Source organism: Equus quagga, chromosome 15 (assembly GCF_021613505.1).
Source record: "Equus quagga isolate Etosha38 chromosome 15, UCLA_HA_Equagga_1.0, whole genome shotgun sequence".
Taxonomy (NCBI): Eukaryota; Metazoa; Chordata; class Mammalia; order Perissodactyla; family Equidae; genus Equus; species Equus quagga.
Window position 1 is genome coordinate 41,390,387 of NC_060281.1, and position 14,310 is coordinate 41,404,696.

The 14,310-nt window shown below is 40.7% G+C and overlaps 1 protein-coding gene across 2 annotated transcripts in view; it reads left to right on the forward strand.

Moving 5' to 3' along the window:
• Positions 1 to 14,310, forward strand: part of DCDC2 (doublecortin domain containing 2) — a 177,983-nt gene that overhangs the window by 70,210 nt on the left and 93,463 nt on the right. For both annotated transcript variants that reach the window (XM_046638921.1, XM_046638922.1), the window contains exon 8: positions 1,285 to 1,447. In XM_046638921.1, coding sequence (XP_046494877.1) covers positions 1,285 to 1,447 — 163 coding nt within the window. The remainder of the gene's footprint in view (positions 1 to 1,284; positions 1,448 to 14,310) is intronic.

Below are 14,310 nucleotides of genomic sequence, written 5' to 3' on the forward strand. Positions count from 1 at the left end.
AATTTTAAGAGAAGAGGAAAACTCCCTGCTCTTGGAGAAAGCACTCTGTACTCATTGAACAAGTATGACTTGCCAGGCACCGTGCTAGTCACTTTAGGAACATTCTCATTTCATCCTCATGATAGACCTAAAGGCAGGTACATTAACCTCATTCATCTGATGAGGAAACAGGCTCAAAGAAGGAAGGAGTTAGTTAGTCCAAGGTCCCATGGGTGGTTAGTGGCAGAGCAGTGGCTCTGAGCCAGGTATTTTGAGTTTCTCAAACTTGCATTCTTTCCATTACCTGCAGCCTCACACCTTACACACTCGGGTAAGTTTAGCACCTGAGCATCTGAGAGCCAAGGCTGCCTTATTAGGAGGGAGTTTCTTGCTGTAGCAATGGCCAAGCAGTGGCTGAGTTCCCAGCACGGCTGTTCCTTGGGCACTTACAGGAGCCACCACTGTAGCGGCTGTTCTGTGGCTCCCCAGGAGCTAACCTCGGGCCAGTGACAGGAGCCACTGAAACTCAACCTCCCCTTCATGTGGAGAAGGCTACTTTGCAGATGCAAGATCTTCATTTCCAGAGGCACGTGGGGACCACAGGCCACCACGGAAGGTGTGAAACTCTGAGTCTGCCTTGCTGGAGTTGGGAGCATGTAGTCCTGAGCTGCTTGTGTCTGTGTTGCTCTGGATGTGAGATTCATAGAGACCATGCTGGTCACCGACAGATGAGTCAATATTGGAGGATTCCTACAAGCACGGTGTGTGTCTGCTTGACTGATGACACCTAGACATTCACAACTAGTTAAGAGGTATTTCTAGATTAACTGATCAAACTGAGGGCTGTCACCATTCCTCATGCAACTGATAGCTGCTGCTTCTTCAGAAACGTGCAGGAGGGAGAGGATGGTTAATGCAGTGGTCCTGCTTTGCTGTTTGCTGGCTGAGTGACCTTGGGCAAGGCTTCACCTCCAAGCCTCAGTTCCTCCTCTGTCCAATGAGGTGATAACAGTGCCTGTCTCCCAGGGTTATGAGGATTGAGTGAGATAATTTTATAGGATACTTGCTACATATTAAGAACTCAACAATTGTTAGTTATTGTTTTTATTCTCCTTCCTCTGCTAGACCCTTCCTCTGCTGCCAGGAAGAGCTAATGTAGGTATTAAAATAGACAGTAGCAGAATCAGCACATACACTCATCCGCCATCCCTGACCTATTTACCACTAGTTCATGGCTTATATTGCCTAGGAGTCACTTTGGGAGTTCATTAGCTAACAGTAAGTGTCTGATCTTCTGCCGCTTAGGGAAATGATCGCCAGTCTAAGTCAACGGTTGGATCCAGCGACAACTCATCTCCTCAACCCGCAAAGAGGAAAGGGAAGAAAGATGATGTGAATTCAGAAAAACCCACGAAAGAGAAACAAAATGTAAAGTTAAAGGACTCACCACAACCAGTTCCAAACAGTGGTAAGTTTGTTGTTATTGTTATTATTGATTAACATTCTCTTAAGGCTGTGATATAATTTTAATTCTTAATTAGATCCATTTGTTTTTCTGGGCCCGCAGTAGATACTCCTTATTGTCGTATATGAGAGTTTTCAAAAAGGCTTTCGTGTATGAGATGCTACTGTTTTTTATGTTTAATTTCTATTTGTAATTAGAGGTTGTGCCGTGAGGACGTGTGTTTTGAGATAAAATATTTCTCGTGGCGATCTTATAAAAATGGTAAATTTTACCCTCCTGTGCTCTTACTGGCACTGCTTAATTAACATTTTTACCAAGTGCTGTTGACAGCCATCTCTCTTATTTGTCTACAACTCTTGTCTACATTCATTACGATTTACGTTTAGTCCAAGATCACCTTTCTCGAAAAGATGTTTTACTGACATCCAAGAGAATACTAAACATACACAAAACTTTACCAATAAACTATATGCACCAAAATTAGTTATGTAGTTTTATCTTGCATTACCAGCTGAGAGTTGGTATAAAACAATTTTTTAAAAAGCCTGCATTAGTACGAGATTTCAGGATGAAAGTGTGATGATGAACTAAGGACGTATACAATCAGAATTGTGAATATTCATGTTAGTTCTCTTTTTGTGTGTGAAGACAGGCTCTTTTTGGTTTCATTTCAAGCGTGTTCTCAGTGGGGAGAGCGCATGAGAGTGGAGTGATGCTGTGGGCAGGGAGGGCTGGCTGGGGCACAGCCCAGTGGAGTGATTGCTTCTCCTTCCTCTGGGGATCCAGTCATATGCCCTGCGGGGGACCTGCTGGCGTACCTAGGAAGAGAATGGATGGGATAAGCTTTCAGATTCTTAGGCAGAACTCCATCTTCTGCTTGGGAGCTCCAGCTCTTTTCCAAGTCCATGTGAAGAGTCACGTTAGAATTACAGCTAATGTGGGCTTCACAGCTGTGGAGACAGCATAGACTTGTGGGAGGGTTTAGAAGACGCTGAACACGTGGTTAAAGAGTCAGAAGGAAGCTGTGTGAGGCTAGGTTAAAAGAACAGTCTAAATGAATGAGCCAGTTACAGAGAAGAAAGAGTAGAGGAGGATTTAAATCCTCAAAGATTTCAATGATAGAGATTAGCTGGACGTTGTGTCCTAGATTCTTGTCCCAGGTCTGCTGTTCACCTTGGGCAAGTCACTTAACTTTTGGGGGCCTCATTAGCTATCTGCAAAGTGTGGGTTCATGTTAAGTTTTATCTTAAAAATTTTGCTTATCTTTAAGTTTGTGCAATCCTTTTCATGACCATGAAATAAGGAGGCTAGGGTGAAATGCAGTCAACAGATGTTTATTGAATGCTTATTGTATGGCAGGAACCAAAGGGAAAAAGCTAGCCTGGAAGAACATGCCCTACTTTGAGCATTAAAAATAATAGAGGCTTTATTTTAATCAATAGATACTAGATTGTGAAGCCCCCAAGGCCTCGGCTATGTATTACTACTTTTTTAAATCCCGAACAACTGGCACAGGTCTGATGGATATGAGACGCTTAATAAACACTGATGAATGCATGGTGGAGGTTACAAAATAGATAAGTCTCTGTAATACTTTAAAACTCACTAAGAAATAGGACCCATTTTCAACTTTTCATGAATCATTTTTTATTAAAAGCTTTTATAAAATACCGTTTGCTTATTTTCTGTGAGGCTCTTATTAGCTTACAAAAATCCCAACTTCTCCTTCCACTATATTTTTCTTTTTTTTTTTTTTTTATTAATGTTATGATGGATTACAAGCTTGTGAAATTTCAGTTGTACATTTTTGTTAGTCATGTTGTGGGTACACCTCTTCCCCCTCCGTACCCTCCCCCCACCCCCCCTTTTCCCTGGTAACCCCCGATCGGATCTCCTTCTCAATATACTAATTTCCACCTATGAGTGGAGTCATATAGAGTTCGTCTTTCTCTGACTGACTTATTTCGCTTAACATAATACCCTCGAGGTCCATCCACATTGTTGTGAATGGGCCAATTTCGTCTTTTTTTATGGCTGAGTAGTATTCCATTGTGTATATATACCACATCTTCTTTATCCAATCATCAGTTTCTGGGCATGTAGGCTGGTTCCACGTCTTGGCTATTGTAAATAATGCTGCGATGAACATAGGGGTGCAACGGACTCTTGAGATATCTGATATCAGGTTCTTAGGATAGATACCCAGTAATGGGATGGCTGGGTCATAGGGTATTTCTATTTTTAACTTTTTGAGAAATCTCCATACTGTTTTCCATAGTGGCTGTACCAGTTTGCATTCCCACCAACAGTGTATGAGGGTTCCTCTTTCTCCACAACCTCTCCAACATTTGTCGTTCTTGGTTTTGGATGTTTTTGCCAATCTAACGGGGGTAAGGTGATATCTTAGTGTAGTTTTGATTTGCATTTCCCTGATGATTAGCGATGATGAACATCTTTTCATGTGTCTATTGGCCATATTCATATCTTCTTTTGAGAAATGTCTGTTCATGTCCTCTGCCCATTTTTTGATCGGGTTGTTTGTTTTTTTGTTGTTAAGCAGTGTGAGTTCTTTGTATATTATGGAGATTAACCCTTTGTCGGATAAGTGGCTTGTAAATATTTTTTCCCAATTAGTGAGCTGTTTTTTTGTTTCAATTCTGTTTTCCCTTGCCTTGAAGAAGCTCTTTAGTCTGATGAAGTCCCATTTGTTTATTCTTTCTATTGTTTCCCTCAACTGAGGAGTTACAGTGTCCGAAAAGATTCTTTTGAAACTGATGTCAAAGAGTGTACTGCCTATATTCTCTTCCAAAAGACTTATTGTCTCAGGCCTAATCTTTAGGTCTTTGATCCATTTTGAGTTTATTTTGGTGTGTGGTGAAAAAGAATGGTCGATTTTCAATCTTTTGCATGTGGCTGTCCAGTTTTCCCAGCACCATTTGTTGAAGAGACTTTCTTTTCTCCATTGTAGGCCCTCTGCTCCTTTGTCGAAGATTAGCTGTCCATAGATGTGTGGTTTTATCTCTGGGCTTTCAATTCTGTTCCATTGATCTGTGGACCTGTTTTTGTACCAGTACCATGCTGTTTTGATCACTGTAGCTTTGTAGTATGTTTTGAAATCGGGGATTGTGATTCCGCCGGCTTTGTTTTTCTTGCTCAAGATTGCTTTAGCAATTCGTGGTCTTTTGTTGCCCCATATGAATTTTAGGATTGTTTGTTCAATTTCTGTGAAGAATGTTCTTGGGATTCTGATTGGGATAGCATTGAATCTGTAGATTGCTTTAGGTAGTATGGACATTTTAACTATGTTTATTCTTCCAATCCATGTGCAAGGAATGTCTTTCCATCTCTTTATGTCATCGTCAATTTCTTTCAAGAAAGTCTTGTAGTTTTCATTGTATAGATCCTTCACTTCCTTGGTTAAGTTTATCCCAAGGTATTTTATTCTTTTCGTTGCGATGGTGAATGGGATAGAGTTCTTGAGTTCTTTTTCTGTTAGTTTATTGTTAGTGTATAGAAATGCTACTGATTTATGCACGTTAATTTTATACCCTGCTACTTTGCTGTAGTTGTTGATTATTTCTAATAGTTTTTCTGTGGATTCTTTGGGGTTTTCTATGTATAAGATCATGTCGTCTGCAAACAGCGTGAGTTTTACTTCTTCGTTACCTATTTGGATTCCTTTTATTTTTTTTTCCTGCCGAATTGCTCTGGCCAGCACCTCCAGTACTATGTTGAATAGGAGTGGTGAAAGTGGGCACCCTTGTCTTGTTCCTGTCCTCAGAGGGATGGCTTTCAGCTTTTGTCCATTGAGTATGATGTTGGCTGTGGGTCTATCATATATGGCCTTTATTATGTTGAGGTACTTTCCTTCTATACCCATTTTACTGAGGGTTTTTATCATAAATGGGTGTTGGATCTTGTCGAATGCTTTCTCTGCATCTATTGAGATGATCATGTGGTTTTTGTTTTTCATTTTGTTGATGTAGTGTATCACGTTGATTGACTTGCGGATGTTGAACCATCCCTGTGTCCCTGGTATAAATCCCACTTGATCATGGTGTATAATCTTTTTGATGTATTGCTGTAATCGGTTTGCCAAAATTTTGTTGAGGATTTTTGCATCTATGTTCATCAGTGATATTGGCCTGTAGTTCTCCTTCTTTGTGTTGTCCTTGTCAGGTTTGGGGATCAGAGTGATGTTGGCCTTCCACTATATTTTTTAAAAGTCTGTAGATTTAGTAGTTGTCCCTCAGAAGAAAGGGAACCACTATCTTTTCAGGTTCTTATTTGTAGAAACTTGGGAATACAAGAGGCTGTATGGACATTTTCCTCTTTCCCAGGAAAGTAACCTTTATTGAAAGCTGAATTATCAGTATTTTTGCTTTTGTAGAAATTCACAAATAGTTTTCAGCAACACTTGTATTTGTGGGGATGAAAATAACAACGACATGTTGAACACTGAAGCAAGTCATATATATATGTATATATATGTATATAATATATATATATGCATATATATTTCTTTTTTTTTTTCCTGAGGAAGTCTGGCCCTGAGCTAACATCTCTGCCCATCTTCCTTTATTTTGTATGTGGGACACCACCACAGTATGGCTTGATGAGCGGTGCCTCAGTCCATGCCTGGGATTCAAACCTGTAAACCCTAGGCCGCCAAAGCTGAGCGCACAAACTTAACCACTACACCACCTGGCTGGCCCCTGAAGCAAGTCATATTTTAAAAGTATTAAGAAAAGGTAGAAGCCCTCAGCTTTTCTTTCCTTGTCTTTAGAGAATCCTGCAGTTGGTTTAGAGAATTGCCCTTTTAAGTGTATATTTTCCAACATAGTTTTATAACGTGCAGATGATAGGTTTTTAACTGCTGGATCTCTTTGTTACATAGGATAACAACAGCTGGTGTCTTTCAAATGAAGGTTTTGGGGACTGAAATGTTTTCCCAGTAAGAGGCTTATACCACTGATCTAGAAGCACATATGAGAGTTAAGATGGAGCATTTTGCATCTTTTTATCTTGAAAGAAAGAACATACAACCTGGAAAATGAATCTTGGCTTTCAAAAACAGTTTTTCCAGGGAAAACCAAAAGAGCTTTTGTGCAGTTGCCTAGATTAAATCATCGCTTGATAAATTTAAGGATATTAACTTAAATCCATATTTTTGAAAATTGAGCTATTTCTACTTATCAGATCTCCGTCCAGATGTCTTTGGCTATAGAAATTTCCAAGTTATAATATCAAAACAGTCTCTCTTCCTCTCTTTTTTTCACTTCTTAATTCAGCCTTCATATTCATTTATTATTGCAGTTGCTTTTTGTTTTAATATCATCTGTTTTAGTAATTAGAACCAAGTGTGTGCTTTTGGATATTCGTGTCTCAAGAGGGCTCTTGTTCTTTAGAAAGGTAAAAGCAATGAGGACTTGAAGCAAAATGAAAGGGAAGGTGTGTGGTGAGTCAAGATAAGGACTAAAAAATGCAAGAGTTTAACATTGTATTGCATATTTGAAAGTTGCTAAGAGAGTAGATCTTAAAAGTTCTCATCTCTAGAAAAAAAGTTTTTGGGTGCCGGCCCTGTGGCCGAGTGGTTAAGTTCGCACACTCTGCTTCAGTGGTCCGGGTTTTCTCTGGTTCAGATCCCGGGTGTGGACCTAGCAGCACCCATCAAGCCGTGCTGAGGTGGCGTCCCACATAGAAGAACTAGGAGGACGTACAACTAGGATATACAATTAAGTACTGGGGGGCTTTGGGGAGAAGAAGAAAAAAAAAGATTGGCAACAGGTGTTAGCTCAGGGCCAATCTTTAAAAAAAAAAGATTTTGTAACTATGTATGGGGACAGATGCTAACTAGACTTATCATGGTGGTCATTTCACAATATATACAAATATTGAATCAAAAAACACAAGAATTTGGTTTTCGAGATGAAACAGTTTTTTCTACTTAAAATATTATAATTTGGAATTAATTTGTTCAATTTCATTTCAAAGTGTTAAATTTTAGAGTTAGGATAAGTATCTATAATCATTTTATAGCATATTAAATTGTGCAAAATTTTGATCCAGTGTTCTTTACTTATATACTGTTCTCCTGTTAATTAGGAAAAAGAGACTTCGTAGGCTATCTTGATTTTTTTAAATAATTAAGATTGTAGTCATACATTTTGTCCTTTTTTTACTGCTGATATTCTGATATCTAATGCTGTGTGAATGAGCAGTGCTGCTATCAGTCTGTAGGTGGCAACCTGGGTCTAATTTTGTTTCTTTTTCTTTTCTTTTTTTTTTTTTTTCCCAAGTTTTTCTCTATAATAGTAAAGCCTAATAATTCAAGCAGAGCAGTGACATATTTCTTCAGGGCAACAAATCCCGTTTTCTTTTGGTAGCCAAGATGCAAAGTGAGATTGGTTGGTGATTGATGAAGTTGGGTGTGAAATGCATTTTTAGTGTTGCATTTAAATACCAGCTTAACTGGCCAGTGTGTGTTTCTGTTACACTTTCCACTTGAGTTGCGGTGCCTTGAGAGGCTGTTAACTAGCTGCACTCTCCACTATGAGTAAAGGAGTAATGATGATTGTTTTGAAATGGTATTTTGGGATTGATTATATTCATTGAATATTTTCTACATGAAAAAAATTAATGTTTTTAGAACCCTTGGAACACAGATAAGATAGTGAATTTAAGCCTCCTTAGAAATATTGGAAAGGCTGCAGAGAAAATAGCCTAGTCTGTGTTGCTGGCTTATATGGTATTGATAAGTATAAATACCTTTTTCTTTTTTTTGGTGAGGAAGATTGGCTCTGAGCTAACATCTGTGCCAGTCTTCCTCTATTTCGTATATGGGTTGCCACCACAGCATGGCTTGATGAGTGGTGTAGGTCTGCACCTGGGATCTGAACCTGTGAACCTGGGCCACCAAAGCAGAGCACACCAGACTTAACCACTATGCCATGGGGGCTGGCCCCCAATAAATACTTTTTAAAGGCAGAGTATTAAAATGTAAGCAGAAACAAGACTTGTTTCTTTTGAAGTATGTGATTCCGTTTGCACGTGTGGGCACATGCACACACACACACACACACACACACACACACAAGGCCTAGTATCTTTGATGTGGTTCCTGGCTTATTCCCAGCATCATTCTGTGATAGTTCCCAAGGAGCTTGTGATGTTTAGACTCCTGAGGAGTGATTGGCAGCAGGTGCAGTGCCGGGAAGGGATGTCTGAATGTGACGACCCTGCTGAGTGATTGCCCTTGAGCAGTCATGCTCTTGGGTTTTCTAACAGCCACGACCCACACATGGTTTGCTGCGCTGCCCCGAGCATGAAGCATTACTGCACTCCATCCTCAGAATCACATCACAGGGCAGTGAAGCTTGAGCTTCTTGGGTTCAGCTGATGAACCAGCTCAGGCACTTGCATGGTTCCCAGTCACAAGAAACTCTGAAGATAAAACAGGAAGAACACTTTCCGCATGTGCACTCCTGAGTCTCACCCTCTACGGGGCATCGTGTACCAGAAGGACATATATAAGAAGGCACCAGGATGGCTTCACAAAGCAGAGTGCTGGTTTTGTCTAATAAGCTAAGGTAAGATTGATGATTTGTTGGTGTCTATCACCACCACACTCACCCTGTACAGGGAAATGCAGGTTTTCTATTCCTTTGTTGATCATAGCTTCCCATCTCAATGGCAGTGTGTATTGGGGTCAAATTTTACTACGTCAAGTACTAGTATGATAAAAATTTGTAAAATAAGCATTTTTCCATGTCTCCATGACCTTTGTTGGAATGACATATTGTACAACAAACTTCTAGTACAGCAAGTGGTTTTAGTAATTTCTTGACGCTTTATTGTGGTATTCAAATTTTATTAATAAAAATTAGTTTAGGAATTTATGCTTTGCTGTTCACTTTACTGCTGAGGGACTGAAAAATTAGAGACTGGGTGAATGCCAGTAAAATGTGTATCTCTGTTTGAGAGGAGTAAGATGCTAGCCCTTTTTAGAGAAGATGCTTTTCATATCCTGCCCTCTTACACACTTTGTCCACTGGATGGAGAAGCACTGTGAGAAAAGCATTCTTTTACAGCTGATATGGGGTTGCAGCTTCAGCGGTAAACTTCTTTTGGGGGCTATTTTTTTACGCAGCCCAAGCTTGCGGTGTGAAGATACTTTTTTGTTTCCAAAAGAAGAAGTTTGTGAGTTGTTGAGTTCTATAGATATTTCTAAACCTTTGGGAGATTTTATTCCAGACATTTGTTTTAAGTAGGCGTTTTGTTACTCACATCACATTTTCCATTCAAGTAACCGATAAAGTTCTGTATAACCCATAAAGCATCTTAATTCTTGCCCTGTTCTCATAATGCCGTGTAAGGTAGTCGCAGCGTGCAATAATGTTTCTAGTGGGAAAGTCAACTGGAAGGTCCATTTCAGAATGCCAGAAGCTCATGTTACCCTGCTGACCGAGGGGTGCAGAACTGCCCTAGGTCAAATTACTGGTGTAGGCCAGAGCCTGGAGGCTAGGGATCCAAGTGGGTGTGGGTCTGAGGAGGGATGCAAAGGTGGAGGGGCCAGACCTGAACTTACAGGAGAGGGACACTGAGATCTGGGCCGAGCTTCTTTTGTTAGTTAATCCTCTGCAAGAGGATGCTGTTGGGATTGTCTCATCTTCATTCTTCCCCTAGCTTAGGCTTGCCAACCTCCCTTTTCATAGATGCTACCCATCACTTCTCAGCAGGTCCTCTTTCCTTCTTGGCCCATCATGGACTCTGACAAATTTCACAGCATTTCCTTGATTCTGTTGCCTCCAAAGTTAGCTCTCAACTTTTCTGTAGCTTGCTATAGAGAAAACATGGATCCGTACCAATGATGAGTTTCTGGCACACCAAAGACTGAAGTGTGATTCATCTGCTTTTCCGAACAAGATCTGCCTCTCAGAAAAACTGAGTTACCCTGGCTGGGCACTTCATCATGGGATCTGAGGTAGGGCCCAGATTGAAGTGGTTAGGGAGGGGTCTGACAAAAGGAAAGACTGTGAGATGCTGATGACAGGGTGACAGGGTGGAGGGAGGAGGAAGAAGTAGCCAGGGGATTTTACCTTCCTCCCTCCCCAACTTCCTCTTCCTTCGGCCAGTCCTGTGGTGGCTGACTGAGGATGGGGGCCTGGTCTGTTAGAGTATCAGTGGCTCCTCTGCCATCATTCACCTGTGAGACACAGATAAGCACCCAGCAGAGTGTCCTGCTCAGAGTAGCACTCAGTGTTTGTTGAGTGTGTGTGTGAGTGGGTGTGTGTTTGTGTAGGTCCGTTATGCCTACATTTGTGGTGGCAATTGAAATTAAGGGCTACAAATTCCAAACAATGAGTAATGGTACAATTCTGATCCCAAATCTCAATTGTGGATTTTAATCTGATATTTTATAAGCTTCGTCTACAGATCCTCAGAATTAGATAATAGCATTTTCCTAGTTTTACAAATGAGGGAAAACGAAGAGAAGCCAGTTTTCCCAGGGTGAAGGGAATATCAATGGCTGGTGGTTTCTGGAAATTGCCACGCTGACACAGAGCTGCCTAAAAGGTGGACATTCTCGTGTGGTTTTTGGTAGGGCGCTGATGCCCGTGAGTCCAGGCGAGGAGTGAGGGAGGTTTTCCTGTGTATGTGTTTTGACTTCCTTTCCTTTAGGGGTCAGAGTGTTGATGTATCACAGTTGACCCGGAAGCTTATCTGAGAGATTTTGAGTTCTCGTTTTTCTCCTCTTCTATGCTTCAGTGTTTCATATTCTCTTTGTAAGTGAGGATGGCTGATTTGAGCTCTTTGTATTTTGTAGGTGGTAAGAGTTAGTTAGTTGTTACTAACAAGGAGATTTTCCTCTTCAGCAACGTGGTGTAATAATGGGTCTTCTCTCCTCTGGCACATACCAGGCCGGGCCTGGGTCTAAATCTTCAGCATTCAGACTCACATTTTCAGAATGTGAGAACCTTGAAGAAGATGGATATTTTTGAGGTTGATCTCCAGTTTATTTATCAAATGGCCAAATCCAAATTTTTTTTACAGTTACTTAAACATCCTAGGATTTAAACTTTTGTAACCTAAGCCCTTCTCTGCATCTGAATTTCCTTCCCCATGTTTCATGAATCTTTAGACTTATGAACTCCACTGCCTTTCCAAGAATACTCCTTTCATTTCCTCCGTAAACATTTATTGAGCTATTACTATGTACCACACACTTTGCTACTCACCAGGGCATCCCCATTTTCTCTCTTTTGGGCTAATTACTTATCAATGACATGTTTCCTTCCAGTAGTCACAATTATATATTTATCAAGAAATTTTCCATGATGAAGTAGAAGCAATTTCCTTCTCCATTTCAATGACCAGACTATTCACCACTTGTAAATACCAGAATGTGTTTGTGTTGTAAGCACTGACATCTTCTCCTCTTGGTATTAGGTCATCTCCTAGATTGCTGTATCAGTTTTGTCCGTGTGGAAAGCAGCAGCACAGTACCCGAGAACAAGGCCGTATGTACTTAGATGTATTTAGTATGGTGTCCGAACAATTATGAAATACTACTTGGTACAACGAGGTTGGGGAGGGATATTTCATACACTCATGTAATATGCTGGGAATTTCTTTGTAGACTGTGGCCTATTTTATATATGAACTCTGTTTTTATTCTTCTCTGTTACTCTAAGTTGTTTTCAAAGTGATAATCTTTATTGCAAATCATTGTGCAGCATGCTATCACAATGGGGATCAAGATAAAGAGAAAATATCTATAAAGTACTTTTGAACTTTGTAGGTTTGAAGTTATCCATTTATTCTTATTTTATATAATTGGATGATAATACCAAATTGCTCCTGTGAAATTGGGCAAGGTTTCATTTCCTTGAAAATGCCATAATCAAAACCACTTTTCCCAGGAGGTCGGCAAAGCTGTGCCCCTGTGTGTGTTAAGAGCACGTGTCTGTCACCTTTGGACTGATCAGAGCTGGCTTTCTCCCAGGCTTTGTTTTACATAATGGTAAAGGTGCCAACACAGAGGGAGAGTCGTTTTATGGGGGGTACTTGTGTCATAGGAAGAAACAGGAAGCCTTCACCCGAATCATTGAGGACAACTCCTCAGGCCTGGGCTGTCAGCCCAGCGCCCTGCCCTGCTTCATGGCCCCTTGGGATCCCATAGAGCTCCTGGATGATCTTAGGGTGGACCTCTTACCCAGGGACCAGCTTGTCATTTCCTGAAGTGGGTTCTGTGGAGCAGTAGTTTTATGAGTTCTTAATGGATGTTTCTTGTAACAAGAGTTCCATGCTCAATCATAAATTTAGGAAATATTGAATTATACAAAGTTAAGCCATTTTCTTGACTACAGGATTTCTCAGAGCCTTTCCTATGGAAATAGTCCATGCTTCTTCAGACTTTGGATCCCTGTTGTCTTTGGAGCACTGTTGTCTAAACCACGATTTGAGAAGCACTGGGATGCTCAAATAAGCAGTGTTTCCACACATTACCGCTTTCTTGATGGTTGAACAGCATGGGGAATTTCGGATGAAAATTAAATGAGACACCTTTTTGTGTGGTTCACATCAGATCAATAGCTGACATGAACAGCTCAGATTTTCTGGATGTTTACCATGTGCAGGGACTAGACTGAGCACTTTAGGTATAGAATCTCATTAATCTTCGTATCAGTCCTATGACGTAGGTATCATTATTATTATCATCATCCTCACTTTACTAATAAAGAAACTAAAGTGCTGAAGGGTTAAGAAGTCTGCATATACTCAAATGAGCAGCCAATAATGGAGGCTCAGACACACATTTCTGCCTGTTGTAGGTTGCTTTCTGGGCCTATAGGAACTCAAATCCAGGCAGTGAAACCGGGGATCCTATGCTCTTGAGGCCTATTGATCAACAAACAGTATATGAATTCACGATGGCATGAATGGCCAATAATCGTGTTTATTAGTGATGGGAAAAACAGAATTGACAGCATGCTTTTAAAAGCCCTCATGTTCAGAGAGATTGAAGAATTATAGAGGCAAGAGGCAAGGCCATGTTTTGTTTTGTACCCTGCCTCACTGTATTTGATTCCCTTACTGGTTATAAAAGAATTTAATGAGATTTCATGGCAGTGGGAGGGACAGTATAATAGCCTCACTGAATAAGATGGCGGATCCAGGGTCAAGGTGAGGAAAACTCTCTTCTCCCAGGACCCCTGCCTTGGGTCAGTTACCCCTTCTACTGAGTAGGCCTCCTCTACCCTTTTAAATAACACACACATGATACACACATCTATGTACCCTGCTGTTACTCTCACACCATCTTAGTCAACACGTTGTGTTCCTCTAAGTTGCATTTATAGAGAGAGACCACTCAGCCATTGGCAGACAGACATATGCACAATTTGAATTGTGAAGTTTTAAATTCTGGACAGCATTTCACAGAACAGCATTTCGCAAAGAGTTCTGTTATGCTTAGGTATTGGCCAAATTAAGCTCTTTCTAAAAACCACCACAATAATTGGCCTCCTTTCTCTAGGCAGTCTTGAGGTACAGGGGCTGAGGGCTGTTGATGGTGCTGCTTTATAAAATATATAGAGCAGAACTCACTGGGTAGCTTGTCAGTTTTGTTTATTTTTTTCTTGAAACACTCCTGGGTGGGGCCCTCACTTCCCTGGTTCCTGTCTGCGGAGGTTGCCTTCTAGGCCTGCAGTGTGTATGCTGTCTTAGATTTCTCTCCACCCTTGTTCTGGGAATTCCTTTTGCTTCTCGTCTGTGTAGATCTCAGTTCCAGGGGCTTATGTCTACTGTTTCTTGGTTCACTCCATTTTGGCAGAACATATGCTCCAGTAGTTTCCTAGGAATGG